At 39.6% G+C, this 17,358-nt stretch overlaps 1 protein-coding gene across 1 annotated transcript in view; it reads right to left on the bottom strand.

Moving 5' to 3' along the window:
• The window catches only part of ZFC3H1 (zinc finger C3H1-type containing), a 52,754-nt gene extending 42,389 nt beyond the window's left edge, over positions 1 to 10,365 (bottom strand). Inside the window, exon 1 of the mRNA XM_029963511.1 lies at positions 10,298 to 10,365. Coding sequence (XP_029819371.1) covers positions 10,298 to 10,365 — 68 coding nt within the window. The remainder of the gene's footprint in view (positions 1 to 10,297) is intronic.
• Positions 10,366 to 17,358: the final 6,993 nt, after the last annotated feature.

The following is a 17,358-nucleotide window of genomic DNA, read 5'->3' as shown; positions in this document are numbered from 1 at the left end:
TCTCCTGGGTGCTCACTGAGGGTGCTGTTTACCCTTTCTCGTTTGGTGGGGCCCTTGCCCTCCTGCCCTCCTCCCTTAAACAGAACCCAGGCTTCTAAAGAAGAGAAAACAGCCAATGTTCAGACATTAACCCCCCGCACCTCCGCAGCAGCTAAACTGCTGTTAGAATTTTTAAGAAGGAGTTTTCTGCAAAGCTGTCCAGACCCATAACTGCTTGGAAACTCAGATTGGCCCTAATGGCTTTTGTGACAGAAGTGACAAATGAGCACTGGAGAGGGTAGAGCAATTACATAAACGCCTTCAAGCATTGTTTTATTTTCATATCTCAAAGTAGCATCCTGTTGCTCCTCATAACAGAGTACTGCTTGCCACAGAAATGTACCATATGTGTAGCCAAAGCCTCCATTTAAAGAAACCAGCCAAGCCAAATAAAGAAACAAGAAGGGAACTGAAGCAGCCAGGCAGGCAACACCAAGTCACTTTATAACCGCTCTACAACCCAATTGTCTTGAAGTCTTTCATAAGGCGGTCACTTAGAATTTTGGGGGTTCCAAACAGAAAAGACCTCCAAAGACCCTTGGCAAAGCCCCTCAGAGACCTTCTGTATATATGCTAATAAGTGTTGTCAAAAGTTAAGAATATGTAACAGGAATGCAGGGAATGAAAATGAATACTCACGCAATGTAAATTTATAACGTGTAGCGAAGATACCTCTGTGTGAACATTGGCAAAATGATTACCAGGGCACCTAGCATGATGAAATCATCCAACACGCTGTAATAAGGAAAGCCTGCCTGCTAAAACTCACAGATTGAGTTTCAGAGGTTTCTTTTAAGTGCCACTTTTAGGCAACACTACCTTGTTGGTTGTTTAGGGATGCAGCATCCTACCAAGGTGCTGACTGATGGCTTTTTGGCATGAAAGGAGAAACCTAATTTTAAATAAAACCTTTCTAAGGGGGATTGGTGTCTCCGGGAAAATTCACAAAACTTGACTTTTTAAACTTCTAGCACAGTCCCTGAGAGTTTCTTTTCAATTGTCACGCATGCTAAATGTCTTTGCAGATTTGCCATGGTTCTCAAACTTGGAGAAAGAAGGCTGCCTCTTTGTGCTTTTCCTGAAGGTGAATTATTAAAGTGTTTTGGTGGGTTTTTTTAGTGAATAATGTGCTATAAAATCACAAGCACCAAAATAAAATTTAGGATCATATTACTATTTTTTTTTCTTCTTTGCCTTTCTCTCTAGATTTTCTTTAGATCCAACTAGAATAGAGAGAGTGGATAATGTATATGCTTTGTAAAGACCAAAACGTTGTGCCAAGAAAGATTACTTTTCTTTGCTCAAAACACTTTTCACCTAACTGGACAAACTATGACTTGCCTTCATACAATCAGGGTAAAGTAATGGAATGTGTATCTCATGTTCTAAATTTCTCTAATGTCCTCTGTTTAAAAAAGTGTAGATTCTGTGAAGATATTTACAGGGAAGAATGAAGTAAGTTCAAAGTTTGTTGCTTCCCTCCTTCCCCCTTCCCTTCCCCCAGCTATCCATCATTCTACAGTAGTGTGTTATTTGTGTCAGTACTTCTGTTTAAATAATTGGGATCTCTAAGTATCAGGCTTACACTATTATACATAACCCACAACACTAAAACTTATGCAAATATGACACAAGACCTACTGAAAACTTTCTGAAGTAGCAGCTGGAGGTCAAGCAGGTTTCCTAAACATTGCTAGGTGCCTATGACCGTGTCTGAAATCTAATCCACTGTAGTTACAAAGAAGTTTCAGTATCACTACATATAAGCTGCAGAAATTTCCCTCCCAGCACACATTTCCTACTTGGGCATCCCCAGAACTTTGCATATCTGTTTCCTGTTTCCTTTGTACAGTTACCTTTATTTCTAAGTATTTTTGCACATCAGAAGGAAATTAGTATTAGTATCTTCTAGACTGGGAAGGAAAATTGGTATTGGCAAAACAGCAGCTGTTTATGGGAAAGTAACCTAATCTGGGTATTCCCACTCTGTTGTTTCTGTGTGTTTGCCTATTGTTCATCTAACAAGTATGCTGCATTTATTCAACAATGCTATATGATCTGTACTATAAATTTCTCTCTGAGGCACTTAACCGTTTGTAAAAGAAGATCCTGAGAATCTTCCAGTGGTTTTGCATACCCTGTGGTATCATATGTCCCTTCTTTCATTTCAGTCATCTGATACTGCCTGCTTTTTAATGTCATCCAGGGTTATCAGGCAAGTAATTCTAAATTTTCAGGAAGAAGCAGATTCATCACAGTCAACAGAAAAATTGATAGTTTTAAATTCCTTTCTGTAAAGGGAATAAAATGACACCTGTAAAAAGAATGTGTTTTTCTGATATTTTTGGTACCTACACATTTGAACAGAGGCCATAAGCATTCGAAAACTGCAAGGGAGCTGCCATTCAAATAGAAAACATTAAGAAACTTTCTTGCTTATGGCATGGATAATAGATGAAAAAATTTTGTAATGTTTCATTATGTCTAAAAATGTGTAAATTTAAAAGAAAAAGTTTATTTTAGCTGAATGTGACTTCATACCTCTGAAACATTATATTGCTGCAGAAGAAGAAATTTTTGTATTAAATACTAACAATTTTTTCAGTAAAGTACAAATTGAATAATTTAAAATATAGGAAAGCATACATTTTAATACTGGAGCATGGAATTTGATTTGTTTCAAAGTCTGAAGCAGAAAATTACTAACATGTTTACCATTCAATTATAAGAAGTAAAGTGAACTTTGTTTTTACAGAAGCCCCATATGAATTATAAAGACTGGGCCACATTTCCGAATATAAAAGACATTTTGTATCTTTTGGTACTGTAAGGTTTGACTGAAGCTAATTGTATGATTGTTTTTGTTCTTCCGGCATTGTAAGTGTCAATTACAATCATAGGTTCAGGGGGGATCCCCCTGCTGGTGAGGTAACAAAAATAAATGTATTCTTTGCATTTCTTCCCTGGTTTTGTGGTTGTTCCTGTGTTCTGCCTGTGCCAGCTGATACAATGTTCAGTTAATCCATAATTTGGCACTACAGTAGTTGCACAATTTCATGTCATTTTGTTGTTCTGTTTCTTCTGGATTTTCTTTTTGTCCTTTTTTTTTTTTTTAACAGAAACCTGTGTGAAATCTTCCAAAGAAGAAAGCAGTTTCTATCCAAGAAGGAACATCCAACTTCAAAATAAACATTAAATGTAAACAAGTTTTATTGAACACAGTTAATTATCTTCAAAGGCATACGATAGTAAAAAGAAGTAAAAATTAGAGGAAACAGTAAGTTTGAAGAAAAGAACAAAGAGTCACATTCAGACTGCAGACAGAGCTGCACAGTAAATGATAGAATTAAATACTTGCCTCATTATATGCTTAAAATCAAATAGTATTTTACCAAGAGATATATCTGAGCAAATTATATTAAATGCCTTAATGAATATTCCCTTGGATGTGTTAAAATTACAAGGTATAAATATGAGATACTTATATGAGATTGGAGATTAAAATGAGATATTTTGAACAAGACTATTTATAAAAGCTTTTCAAATAAAAAAGTAGACTGTAATCTTTACTTTGGTATTTATGGTGAGTTAATGCTAAAATATGAATCAGTCACACTGATATGCTCTCAGACATTCATTTGGTGATGAGAAAAATCTCATTTTTATGACTGTTCCATTATTCAGTACCTATCAGTTACTAAAGAAGACTTCTTTAAAATCTGGAAGATGTGAGAATGTGTTTTTAGGTTTTCACATCAGGTATTAATAGTCTGATGAAAGAGCTGGTTCTGAGAGTTCTGTCTTTTACAAAGTGCGTACAAGAAGCTTTTTTCTTTTGGAAGAGGCTTTATTTTTAGGAACATGAAATAATCACTGTAGGTAACTTCAGATGTAACATACTCAAGTAGCAGTTAACTTCCTCCTGTTAGATGTTGCTAAAAAGAATGGCAGTTTCCTCTAGGGAACCTCAGCACCCTTTATCCCCAGGGGTTTTGTTATAGGTTAGAAATCTGAAGGGGGGAATTTTTCTTCCCCCTGCCCCCACCGTAGGAAAGACCGGAGTTTGAATGGAAAGGGGGGGCAATTAGCTTTACAAAAGAACCTAGCTGGCCGAACCACATTCCTAATGGGTGGCCCATCAGAAGCTGGGGGGAGAGGGGAGGAGATTTGGGGGAGGCGTTTGCTGGCTCTTCTCAGAAGGGAGAGGGCAGGTTTGGCCGAGCTCTTGCTCTGGGATGGAGACTGGGGTCTTGCATGCATGCTGTTGGAGAGAAGGCCTGGGGGCCGGTCTTTCTGGCTTCTGGCCCTGGTCAGCCCTGATTGCTGGCCTCGACTTGCGGGCAGGCTGTCTTTGTCTCCGGCCCGGACCTGCTGCATTTTCATCGGGAGAAGAAAGGAGGAGCCTTGAGACCCCGTCATCTGAGGACAACAGTGAGTTCCATGGGGGTGGACTGCTTTCCTTTCCCCCTTCTTCCACTGGGGGAAGGGTCCCCATTCTCTTTTTATCTTCTCCCACGCCCGAGACCACCCCCAGACCCCTCCCCGCGCGGTGACCGCCAGAGCCCGACAGCGCCCCCTGCAGGACAACACCGAGCACTGCAGGCCCTGCACCTCCAGCGATCCAACAGCGCCCCCTGCCGGCCGGGATTGGAACTGCACTAAAGACGGAGAGGTGTTCAGACCTTTTCTTTTGTTTGGAGGGGACTTCTGGGTACAGGACTATTGTCTAGGTTTTTTGTGTTCTGTTACTGTTCTTGCCAACATACGTATATCTTTTAAAAAAGGGTTGTTATTTCTTCTGTTTTTCCACACTTCCTCTATTAAAGCCCCTTAATTTTGAATTTACACTTGCTGAGAGAGAGAAGTTTGGTCTATCTCATAACTCATCCTCTTTAGCAAACATTCCAGTCTCTTCAAACTGAGACAGGTTTTCAACTGAAGATCCTGTGTTGGTACTGGAGACTCTACACAAGCCTTTCAGTAGGACTCCTAGAAGTGAATAGCATGTTGAGGAGCAGTAAACAAGCAAGGTCAGAAACTGAACCATAGAATTAGTGCCCTCTTTAAGGCAAAGAAGACTGTAGGCTTTTTCTATTGAGTTTGTATTGTAGTTGATTTTGTACTTGTATTGTACACGTAGTCCAAGGTGAACCCCAAAAATTGTGGTGTGTAATGCTTTTTTTGCCCTTTGATGGGATGATTTGTGTTCCTTCATTCTTTAAATTGTGTACATGGTTGATTATAGTTATTTATATTGCTATTTATAGTGTGTGGATGCCACAGCCAGGTTAGAGATACTTAACAGATCAATTGTCTGTGGTAACTTTTTACACTTGGATATATACGCAAGTACATATACAGAAGATTAAGTTGCACCATTTTCCATGATTTTGATATTTTCATGGTTTTTCCTCAGTGCTTTTTAGATACTTCAAATATTCCTTAAAACATAAAATCTAAACTAAAAGCTCAGAATAGCATTATTTAAAATAATATAAGCAATTGTAACTTTTCTATTTGACAGATAAATAATGCAATGGGTTTGGTTCCATGCAGAATGTTGGAAGGAGAAAGAGTGAAAAAATACACTTCCCATTAATTTCATACAATTATTTTAGGTTCTTTTCTGATGAGGAGTGTGAAATTGTACTGTAGCATTGTAATCTATGTATGAAAGGTAGAGTACCATTCTTTTTGTTAAAAACACTTTAGAAACATATAGAAGCAATATCCTATCATGTCCTGCAGTTTTGAGAATTACTCTGTCCCGGGTGGCATGTTGCATTTGCTTTAAAGTAACAAGTATTCCTAGGTGCAAGTAATCCCAGTTGGTGAGTAGGAGTTGAAGCTTCATGCATGTTTTTATTGGATCAACTTGGATCGGTTCCCAGTTGTTCTCAGTGAGGATGACCTTGGACAAGGAATTTCTGCCCTCAGGGGATTCCGGATTGGTTGTTTTACTGACAAATTACATGCTATGGGAAGCATGATGACACCTTCACTAGAGTGAAGAGGGATATGAGAACACACCCAACATTTTGAAACATTTAAGTCTTTAGTATAATGGTAGGCCAACTGAAGAAAGCTATTTTAATAGTCTATACGAAGATATAGACTTTCAACTGTTGGAGGACAGAGCATCTTTATGGATTCCATGCTGTCTGTCTTGAGTCATCTGTGTGGCACCTCAGTGTAGACTCAGGTCTATGGTCCCCAACAGTGTCACATTCAGAGGCAAGTTATGGAAGGATTATTTTTTTTTAACCTGTGAACGAATAGTCTTCCCAGTGTAAGAGCCTTGCAGTAATTCAACATAACCTCAACAGTCACCTGTAGCTTGGATCTACGTGGTGGGTTAGGTGGGATATGCAGTAACCTTATGGGTTGACCCATTATAACCTCAAATGGACATAGCATATGTTTTTATTCACAGTGATCTTGACGTATGTTAGGGCCAAAGGAAAAGTATCCAGCCCTTTCAGGCCAGCTTTTTCACATATTTTGGCCAGTATATTTCTTAAACAGATTTCTTCCTTTCAACAGCTCCACAGTGTAAATCCTGTTGGATTTGTAGGGCTTTACAGAACCCCTGGACAATACATCCTGAGAAATTAGTCCCCTGGTTTCTTTGTAGTACCAGGGGTATTCCACTGTGTGGAATCAAAATGATGCATTCTCTCAAAAGTTTCTTGGTGACAGTAGTAGCATCTGTGTTTCTACACAGGCAGACCTCTACCCATCCTAAGAAAATGTTTATGATTACAGAAGTGTATTTGTAGTTACAGCATTTGGACATCTCCATAAAATCCACTTGCAAATTTACAAAAGAAACCCATGGGTCTGGGTATGCTGCAACTTTGGTTTTCACCCTTTATCTGATGTTATGGACTGAACAAATTGGACAAGTGCTGCAGTATTGTTATGCTCTTACAGAAAATTTTGGGCAAACCATGTTTGTTACACTGCTACAATAACCCCACCAGGTGGGTCACACCAGCAAGGTAAGGGAGGAGAACCTGAGGTTCAACAAGGGGAGGACCATAAGGAATCAAGGTGTAACTGGCAGCCCTGGTAAAACCAGACAGTGTTTTCATCTCCCAGGGCAGGGTCCTGTAAAACAGACTGTTCTGAAAGAGAAGCAAGTGGTGACTGGTCTGTGGAAAGGCTGATGAGAGCATATTCAGGAGTGGGCCAGCCAGAAAGGCCCACTGATTGATCAGTTAAGGCATTTTCTCATATCATCATAAGGAAAACATGAGTTTAGCATTTTACTATTGCTAGAAGAGCAGGTAATAGTAACGCTTGCAGAAGACCTTCGACATAGCAGCAAGGCGCTTGCATGAGTGCCAAGGGATGTTAAGAAGCTCAGTTGTTTTCAAAGATACCCACAGTTGTGCATAGCCCCAAAGGCATATCAGAAATCAGTGTAACACAGATGGCTAAGGAGAACCGATGGCTCTTGTGCAAGTACGGAGGTGTGAGTCAGGACAGCAAGTTCTGCAATTTGTACATGGTTGACAATAATGAAGGCGGATCACAGAGCTAGAGCACCTCTCCTATGGAGACTGGCTGAGAGAGTTGGGGTCGTTCAGCCTGGAGAAGAGAAGGGTACAGGGAGGCCTTATAGCACCTTCCAGTACCTAGAAACAAGGACTGGCAGGAGAGCTGGAGAGGGACTTTTTACAAGGGGGAATGGCTTTAAGCTGAAAAAGGGTAGGCTTAGGGAAATTCTTTACTATGAAAGTGATGGGGCACTGGAATAGGTTGCCCAGAGAAGTTGTGGATGCCCCATCCTGGTAGTGACAAGGCCGTGTTGGATGGGGCTCTGGGCAACCTGGTTCAGTGGAAAGTGTCCCTGCCCATGGTGGGGAGGGGAGGGTGAGTAGAAGTAGATGATCTTTAAAGTCCCTTCCCATGCAAACCATTCTGTGATTCTATGGATGCCCTGCAGAGCCACAGGGACAGGACTCATCTACAAGGATTATGTCTGGCTTTTGTAGGAGAACATCTCTGATGTCATGAAAGGGTGCTAGGAGTTGTTCTGTGACAGAAGGACAGTCATGGCAATCTCCATAGACAGGGGCAGGACAGAACAGCAAGAGACAGGAGGCTGCTGACAGGAGTCAGACAATTTTTATTCAAAAATATGTCCATGCGAGTTGGAAACATGCTGAGTTTTCCCTTTTAAAAAGAGGGCTGCAGCAGGTTGGGGAACAGCAACAGTTTAGGGTGTGACTCAGGACCAGAGTATCCAGGTGGAGGTTTTTTCAATCAAAAACTATCTGTAATGACCTTATGTGATTTATTTTGTTTGGGTTTTGTTTAGTTTTTCACATTTGATGTCTTTTCATACCAGCTGAAAAAGACATGACTCTTGGTGCCAGGACAATTTTTCAGCTTTTCTTGCAGCACTTTACTGTTATTCTTAAATGTAATCTGAACTATGAATATGTAGGAAAATGAAAGAATTTCAAGTGTTTTGTCCAGTTCCAAACATCTTCTCTTTATGCTGTCTTCAGGAAAGCTCAGGAACCTTAACTTGACAAGAAAACAGAAGTGGAAGGTGATGACAGTCACAGAGGCCCCAGTTTATGGTACAGAAGGTTAATATTTGACTTTGGCTGTGCTGCTAAGTAAGTGGGCTTGGATACAGTCCCTCAAGGCCAACTGGTGCTTAGACTAGCCCACTCTCTAGGGAATTCCTGGAAATGTCTCCTCAGGGCAGTCCAAATACATCTGGAAATTAAGTTTATAATTAAGCAATGTCAATTCTTGAGAGGTCAGTGCTTCATCTGTACCCAGCTGCTATTTACTTTTTTATTTAGCAGTATAAATTTATCATTAAAGTGTTCTCTTTTAGTTAACGGAGAAAGAAAAATTTCTTTACTTGTTGTTCAGTTCCCCTAATGTCAATTGACTTTAGAGGGGGGACACATTGCAGGAATCTCCTTGTTTTAATTAATAGGAGAAAGTGACTTCTATAGACTCAACTTTCATATATACAAGTGTCCCAAGACAATGAATCCTTGAACATCATGCCATGAGCCATTTCTGCAAAAGTTTCAGTACCTTACGTCAGCCAACAGCTACTAGTGGCCTAATTATTGTACAGAGAATTTTTCTTTATTAGTTATATTTTGGATGTGAGCATTTTCTAGTGGAACTGTAAGATCAGTTTTCAGGAAAAAAAAATAAATTCAGAAGCTGTCCATGTGGCAGTATCGACTCTGGAAGAGTTCTTGAGTTTCTTGTTTTCAAAGCCTTTGACAAAAGTTCTTTTGGGTTTGAATCTTTAGGAACAAAAAAAAAGGTTTTTTCAATGCAAGTACTTTGCTCACAAGGACTGGAACAGCTCCAGCATGCCTAAGGCTTACCTCTAAATCAGTGGCTGACATAAGAGAAATTAAACATTTAGGATGAATTTCAGATAGTTGAACAGATTTACAGGTGGAAGTCTCAAATAATAAGCAGACTGGTGAAGTCTCAAGACAGAAGAGTGCAAAATATATTTTAAAAAATCATGATCCATTCTACTAAAATAATCCTGGGTATCAAAAATATTTACTTTTTATTATTTCTTCAAGATTTCTTCTGGGACGATTTTGTTTGAATCCAAGTCATTCTCATTTCTGCATCATATTACCCAATGTCAATGTCATCAAGAAAATATAACAAATGTAGCAAGATTTGGCAACCTCCTGTTGTTATAGTGATGTCCTAGACTTCCCAAAACTGGAGGATCTCATATTATCTGGAAAAGCAGAGCACTACATTTTGTTTATGTTTGTTATGACCATGCTAGGGAATAAATGAAGGTTCTTTCCACAGATTAAGAATGCTTTCCACCCCCACCCCCCCCAGGCTATTCAAAACTTTTTTTTCAGAGACTGAAACAATCGTGCTACCTTAGCGTGTTGTGTACAGTGACAGGGTTTTCCGGGGCTTCAATACCCATTTATGACACTGAGTGGATCTCTGAAGTCAGAAGAACAAGAAAATAATCTTCAGCAGTATTTACGAGAATTGTTTGCTAACGCCGTAAAGGTAAATGTGACATAGTTCTTTTGGTAAAGATCTGTTCTGTTTTAGGCTGGGATAGAGTTAATTCTCAGTAGCTGGTACAGTGCTGTGTTTTGGATTCAGTATGCCAATAATGTTGATAACACACTGGTGTTTTGGCTGCTGCTAAGTTGTGTTTATCCAAGGATTTTTTTGTGTGTCATGCTCTGCCAGTGAGGAGGTACGCAACAAAAAACACCTGGGAGGGACCATAGCTGGGTCAGGTGATCCAAACCAGCCAAAGGGGTACTCTACACCATAGACCATTGTGCCCAATGTATACACTGGGGAGTTATCTGGAAGGGGGGCCAGTGAGGGTTCAGGGATTGGGTCTGGCATTGGCCAGCGGGTAGTGAGCAATTGTATTGTGCACAACTTGTTTTACTTTTTATTATCATTATTATTATTATTTACTATTATTAATATATTTTACTTTGTTTCAATTATTAAACTGTGCTTATCTCAACCTCCCCATTCTCCCCTGATTCTACTCCCCATGCCACCGGGGTTGGGGGTGAGGTAAGCAAGCTGTGAGGTTCTTAATTGCCAGTTGGGCTTAAACCAGAACAGGATCCTAAAACTGAACTATGATCTATGTGGAAAAAATATATATGTGCATAGTTCCATCACTACTTCTCAGTCTGCCTAAACAGGTCAAACTGCTGATTTGAATCATTATGTATTACAAGTTACACCCATGTGTATTGAGGCAGATGTGGAAGGACATGTGTTTTCACAGGATAAAAATATATGTAACTTAATGATTCTGAATCATTTAAAAGTTATCTAAATCTAAAAGCCAGCCAATCCTGTTCCCTTGCATAGCTATTATTCTGTCAGCATAGACTATGCTCTACCTCATACAGTGATAAAGAGCCAAGATGCAGCTTTGATGCCAGTCAATGGTACTCTGCCAAGCAGATCCCCGAAGAGCCCAAAGTCTGCTCTTCTGAAGTCCAGAGCAGTGATCTTGCTGTGTGCCCTCCTCACAGCCCTAAGGATCTTGAACACCACCATTTCATGGTCACTGCAGCCAAGGCTGCCTTCGAGTTTTACGTGATCCACCAGGTGCTCCTTGTTGGTGAGAACAAGGTCCAGCAAAGCACCTCCCTCTCCTTCTTAGCTCCTCTATTGCTTGGAGAAGGAAGTTATCAACACACTTCAGGAATCTCCTGTATTGCTTATGCCCTGCTGTGTTGTCCTTCCAGTAGATACTGGTATGGTTGAAGTCTCCCATGAACATGATGTCGCTCCTATCTGTCTATGGAGATGGCATGGGTTGAGGTGGCTGGGTTTTTTTCTGGTAGTGGGGGGGGCTACATAGGGTGGCTTCGGTTAGAAGCTGCTAGAAGTTTCCCCCCCAGTGAAGCCAATGATAGCTGGCTACAGGAGGGACTTCCTGCTGCTTCCCAAGGGAGAGTCAATAATTGTGCCTCTGTGATAACATATTTAAGAACAAGTTTGTTGCACAGAAGAATTCTCGAGCCAGGGGAGAGCTGATTGAAGCTCCTGCTGTGGGGGGAGGAGGGAGAATATGGAAAGAAGCAGGGATGGATGAAAAGTTTAAGACCGTTTTGTTTCTCACTCTTTAGATCTTGTTAGTAATAAATTTTAGTAATAACCCCACGTTGAGTTTGTTTTGCCTGTGTGACCTCTCCCAGCTCAGAGTGACTTTAGTGGGTGCCTAGAATCCAGCCAAGGTGGCACTGGTTAGTGTCCTCCATTTTTCCCAAGGGCAGCAGATTTAAATATAGCAGTCAGGATTTTTGTTCTTACTTTGTGGAAATTTCAACCCCGAGCCCGAGCCTTTCGGGGAATTTCCTTGTAGATCTTCACTCCTCTTGGATTAGAACATTGAAGGCAGCTTTCAGTTCAGTCTTACCAAAGCTCTTTTGCTCTGTCTCAGCTCAGTAGCATGATAGAAGCAGCAACTGCAGCAGCAGAGGGCATGGCCACCTCCTCCGCATTCCGCCCTGGCTCAGCTCTCAGGACAAACTCTGGGTTTTCAGCTCCTTTCTCCCTCTCTCTAGCTGCTGCTGCATTTCGGGACTTCCTGAGGGTTTGGAAGTCCAGGAGAGGTGCATCTGCTTGGTCTTCCTGGTCAGGTGGCCTGTAGCAGACCCAAACTATAATGTCACCTGTCTTTGCCCTGCCTTTAATCCTGACCCATAAGTTCTCAGTCAGCTCCTCATCTATCCACAGGTGGAGCTCCATGCACTCCAACTGGTCATTGACATAGAGGTGTTGCGCTCCAGATTAAGCTATAAACTGCCCAGAGCCGTTACATTTTTATTTAAGACTTTTTTAAAAGCCTTTTAGTTCATTATAACCTCTAATTAGCATCCAGAGAAACAGTCACACACCCTTCTCTAAGAGAAGTTCTTTTTAATATAGTGAGAAAAATGAGAGATTTTGGCAAAAGGTTTTTACAGGAGTAAAATACAACCAAGAAAAAAAGCATATCACTAAAACATGCAGCACAAAGACCCATTCCACAGGAAACACCCACTAAAAACAATCCATATACCAGCTTTAGTAAAACACAGTTCATTAGTTTTAAGTTACCCACAAGAAAAGGAAAAGAGTAACAGAAGAAACAGATTAAGAGGGGTAAAGAAAGAGAGGAGAGAAAGGAGAGAATAGTTACCAACAAAATTCAATGATTGACATGGTGCCAGCTGGAGAGGGAGAAGAGCGAGAGAGAGACACCACATATATTTATAGAGTTCAGTTTTCCCTCCCCAGCAGGACATCCTGTCATTGCCTTCTAGGCCAGAGTGAGCTGTGCTGTAGCAGTCACAGGCTGCAGGGGTGTGGTGTGGGTCGGCTACCAGACAGGTCTGCCTTGACCGACGGCCCGGCTGCAGGGCCTTCAGCTCTGCCGTGTGCTCTGCGTGGGCAGCAGGCCTTGCTTTCCAGCTCTGCCCTGTGCCCTCAGCACAGGCCTTATGTGCAGGCCTTCCGGCTCTGCTACGTCCCTGCAGGTCCAGGCCCAGCCCGTCCCTAGATGCACACACACACAGTGAGTAGGTTCCAACCCATATCGATAATTCAGTGAGATTCAGATCCGGGATCTCACAAGAGTGCAACACCACCTCTGCATCTCCCTTGTCTGTCCTTAAGAGTCTATATCCTTCCATTCCAACACTGCAGTCTTGTCTCCACCATGTCTCCATGATTCCAGTAAGGTTGTAGCCCTGCAGGTGAGTGCACGTCTCTAACTCCTCTTGTTTATTCCCCATGCTGTGAGCATTTGCGTGAAGCCACATCAGTTGGACCCCTTGATGAAGCCAACTCTCTGTCTGGAGTGCCTGGAATTCCTTTGTGCTGCTCTTCAGGTGCTCTCATGATGACCTATGATCCTTCTCCAGACTCTGGGCATCTCTTGCTGGCACTGGCATCAAACTGGTAGGAGTAGGATGGATAGAGGTTCCCCTCTCTCAGCAACTTTAAAGCCTCTTTACCATCTTGGCAAGCCTATGACTGAAGATGGTGATTCCTTGTGCATAGTCCTTTCAGATCTTTACCTGCCTTACTTACTCTTCCCCATTACTGAATTACCCATTGCTGAACCTTTTTTCTTTTAATTATCTTATTTTTACAATCTAGATCAATCTCTTTAACTTCCCTGTGTAAAGTAAAAATATACTAGAAATATGAGAAGCCTGAACACCTGCTGCTTTCAATATATTGGTCCTTTCCTGAATTTCTTGCTGCCGTAGAAAAACACAGTGTAAACAAATAGTAAAAATGTAGGTCATGTGTAGTAAATGACCAGAAAAAAGACAATCTTGCTTCATCAGAAAACTATCCTGGGTAGTCTCAGGATATATAATGCCATCCTAAAGTATTTCCAACTGAGAAAATGTGAGACCAGAAGGGATGGATTTATATCCCTGAAAGTATCCCAGAATCTCAACGAGAAAAGAGTATAGAATTGATTTCATCTAATCACATGAACTGAAATAAGTAAAACACTATCCTGGTTTTAGGTGGGATGGAACTAATTTTCTTCTTAGTAGTTGGTACAGTGTTGTGTTTTGGATTTGGGATGAGAATAGTGTTGACAACACACTGTACAAAATGCTTAACTTGAAATAAAATTGATATACCCACTGAAATACCAAATCAATTTTGTAAGGCAAAGTAATACTTTGGATACTCTGAAAATGTCTGAAAACATTTTAGGCTACTATGAATAAATTTAATTGGTGTCATTGATAAACTGATTTGACACAAAGCTAAAGCCTGTCCACACATATTTAATAAATATAATATTTAAAGCTTCTTTCCGTGTTCTGTTCTTTTTCGGTGAGACAGTTGTATATTTACTCTTCATTTGCTGCTTTATAGTCCACAAATCCTGCTATGAATAGTTTCCGTATAATGCTAATTACAGACATTTTTGACTGCCTCAAAAATGTTATGAATTCATCTGTATAGCAACTCCTCTGGAATGAAAATTACTGTTTGCAATTTCATTGGTATTTTCACAGGCGACTACTAATTATGGATGCTCTACTTAAGGGAAATATTTATCTGCAGTATTACTTTTTCCCTTCTGTTTTCTGTAACTATCTAATGATACTACAAGCATAAAATTTTACAGTCTTGCTATTTTTCTTTTCTATGAGCATGAATATTATTCAAGGCCCTTGCAAACAGCTATACTTAGTACAATGTTAACAACATTTACAGATTTTTAATTTCATGTATTTCACAGTGTTTTGTCTTCAATCACTTGAAAAGACAAGTTTAACAATGGAGAATAGATGTTTAAATTGGTATTTCACTTTCAATCTATATTATTCATAGTGCATTCTATCAAGCACAAATATGAATAATGTTTTAAACAGTAAAGAGAAATGGAAAATACCATCTCAGAGATAAAAAACCAAATCAAAACAACAGCAAAACCCCAAAACAAACAAACAAAAACCAACCAACCAAAAAACCAAAACAAAAAGAAAACCAAAACAAAACAAAAAAAACCCAGAAAGTCTGCTTCTAAGATCTTTGTATCTTCATGAAAAATTGGAATTGTTATGCTGTATTATGGCAAATCGACTAAATTCTAATGTATTCCTGGGAAAAGAATGCATATAAAAGAGTGATTAGCATGATCTGTGCAGTAACATGTTATTATCTTCATTTTGTCATGCTGCTTTTAATCATCTCACATTCCTGTCTCCTTCCAGACTGCGCTGGTCGTGCTTTGCATCCTGTACATTTGGGTAAAAGGTAGGAAGAAACTCTTCTAAATATTGAGCAGCTTATAGCTCTGACAATCTTTTTCTTATTTAATTTCTCAGATTTTTATTATTCCAAGTATGTATTTGTAGGGGAAAGTGTGAGGAAAAGCTTTCAGGTCTATTTGTCTCAAGCAACTTTTACTTGCCATTTTTTTAATTCTCAAGCTTATCAATATTATTAGGTATGAATGAGGAATGTGGGGTTTTTATAAGTAAAAATTGATTATGAAATGTACGTATTGCATGTATTAAATATACATAATACTCTTCTTACTGATTTGGGATGGCTTTTTAAATACATTAATTCTGAATGCACATTATTGCAAGCATTTAGATTGCCATTTAAATTTTTAAAAAACTCCAACTTTTACCTATTAAAAGTGTTGTGATATTATTCTTATTATAATAATACGGGACCTAGTAAAAAAAAGGACAACATCTAGAAAAGATGACTTCAAACACATGGGCGAACTGCAGTAACTGCTGTAGACATTACTTTTAAAACCGTGGCTACTTCTTTCAGTTTCTAAATGCAGAAAGAAGTCTAACTTAGAGTTCCTTCCTTTTTCGTTTTCTAATATATTTGTAACATTTAATGTGTACTGAGCTACTGCAGGAAAATTTATTGGCAATTAAAAACACTGGAAGAGGAATGTATGAAGTCACATTTAACAAAAGACTTAGAGCTGAGAAAGGAGTCAAAGCCAACATTATTCATGCCATGGATGTTAAAGATTTCATGACCAGAACCACCTTTCTCACACCAGGCGTGGAGAGCAGTACTCCCTTTTCCTTTTCTCACTTAAGTAAACTCCAGCAGCAGCAGCAGCACCTTTGGCTTTAAACCAAGATGCAAGGTCTCTGGATAAACCAGTACAATAGTCTGGCATATTCCTAAATCAGTGCCAAGTGCTACTTTACAATTTATTGCAGGTAAGGGTGTATTTGAATTAATAAGTTTATGGGAGTTGGTTACACCTGAACAAGCAGCTACTTGTTCAGCCATCAATCTCAATAGAGTTGATCTTGGCCTGATTGAAAATTTCAGATAATTAGATTTTGGCAGGAGTGTCTAAGCAATGTCATGTCAGTGTTATGCTGCTTACAAAGTAGCCCAGCTACTTAGTCCCTGATTCATAGATCTCAAATTCAGAGCTCAGATGGAAGTTTAATAAAAATTTGGGAGGTGAGAAGGAAGACTAGATATACCAAAGTTAGTCCCACTACATTAGTATTAATGTTTTAGGGATCTCTAGTTCGGATAAAATTTGGTTGTTACCTGTCTTTGTTATCAATAAATACAGTAGAAATAAGATAAAGCCTTGTCTAAAGCACCTCTTCCAAGTTTTGGTTCTAATTGCCTGGAGAAAATACATTGTAAACACGCAAGTGTTAACTTTTACCTTTGGAATAGGCCTACTGTCTTCAGCTAAAATCAAGTATCTGAAAATCTTTGCAGAATATGGTCCTTAGTTTAGGTAACATCTGAAGAAGCTCTGAGTGATAACTATTTTTTTCACACAAACATATACTGAAGTTTCTGTTGCAAAAGAATCCACAACCTGGACTGTGTTCAAATCCTGTTAGAAACCTACTCCAGAGGCTGAATGAAAAATAATAGAACATGCCTCAAAGATAAATGGGTGCCAACAAGCCAAAAATAATCTTAAATTCAGTAGGGAAATTATCAACTCTTAAACTAAGAATATTCACTTGAATTTTCTAGTTTAAAAACTATTCCTGTTGTATATAAAAGATCTTTTACTTCCCTTTTTCCTATTACTCTGCCTCTCAATGAATACTTAAATAAATATTCTATTCTGCTGCTCCCACAAGTCCACAAACAAAAAGCACCTGAGGTTGGTGATGTTCATGAGATGACTCATCTGTACCAGTGTTTATAAACTTGAAGGTTTTGGTCTACCTTCCACTGAACAAATCCTGAATACATAACTGCTACGTCAACATTATCTTCTGTGATACCCAAAGTCTTGATTATTTCATTTAT

Source organism: Manacus vitellinus, unplaced genomic scaffold (genome assembly GCF_001715985.3).
Source record: "Manacus vitellinus isolate BGI_N305 unplaced genomic scaffold, ASM171598v3 scaffold_5_pilon, whole genome shotgun sequence".
In the NCBI taxonomy this organism is placed as follows: Eukaryota; Metazoa; Chordata; class Aves; order Passeriformes; family Pipridae; genus Manacus; species Manacus vitellinus.
This window is presented reverse-complemented; position numbering and strand designations above follow the sequence as displayed.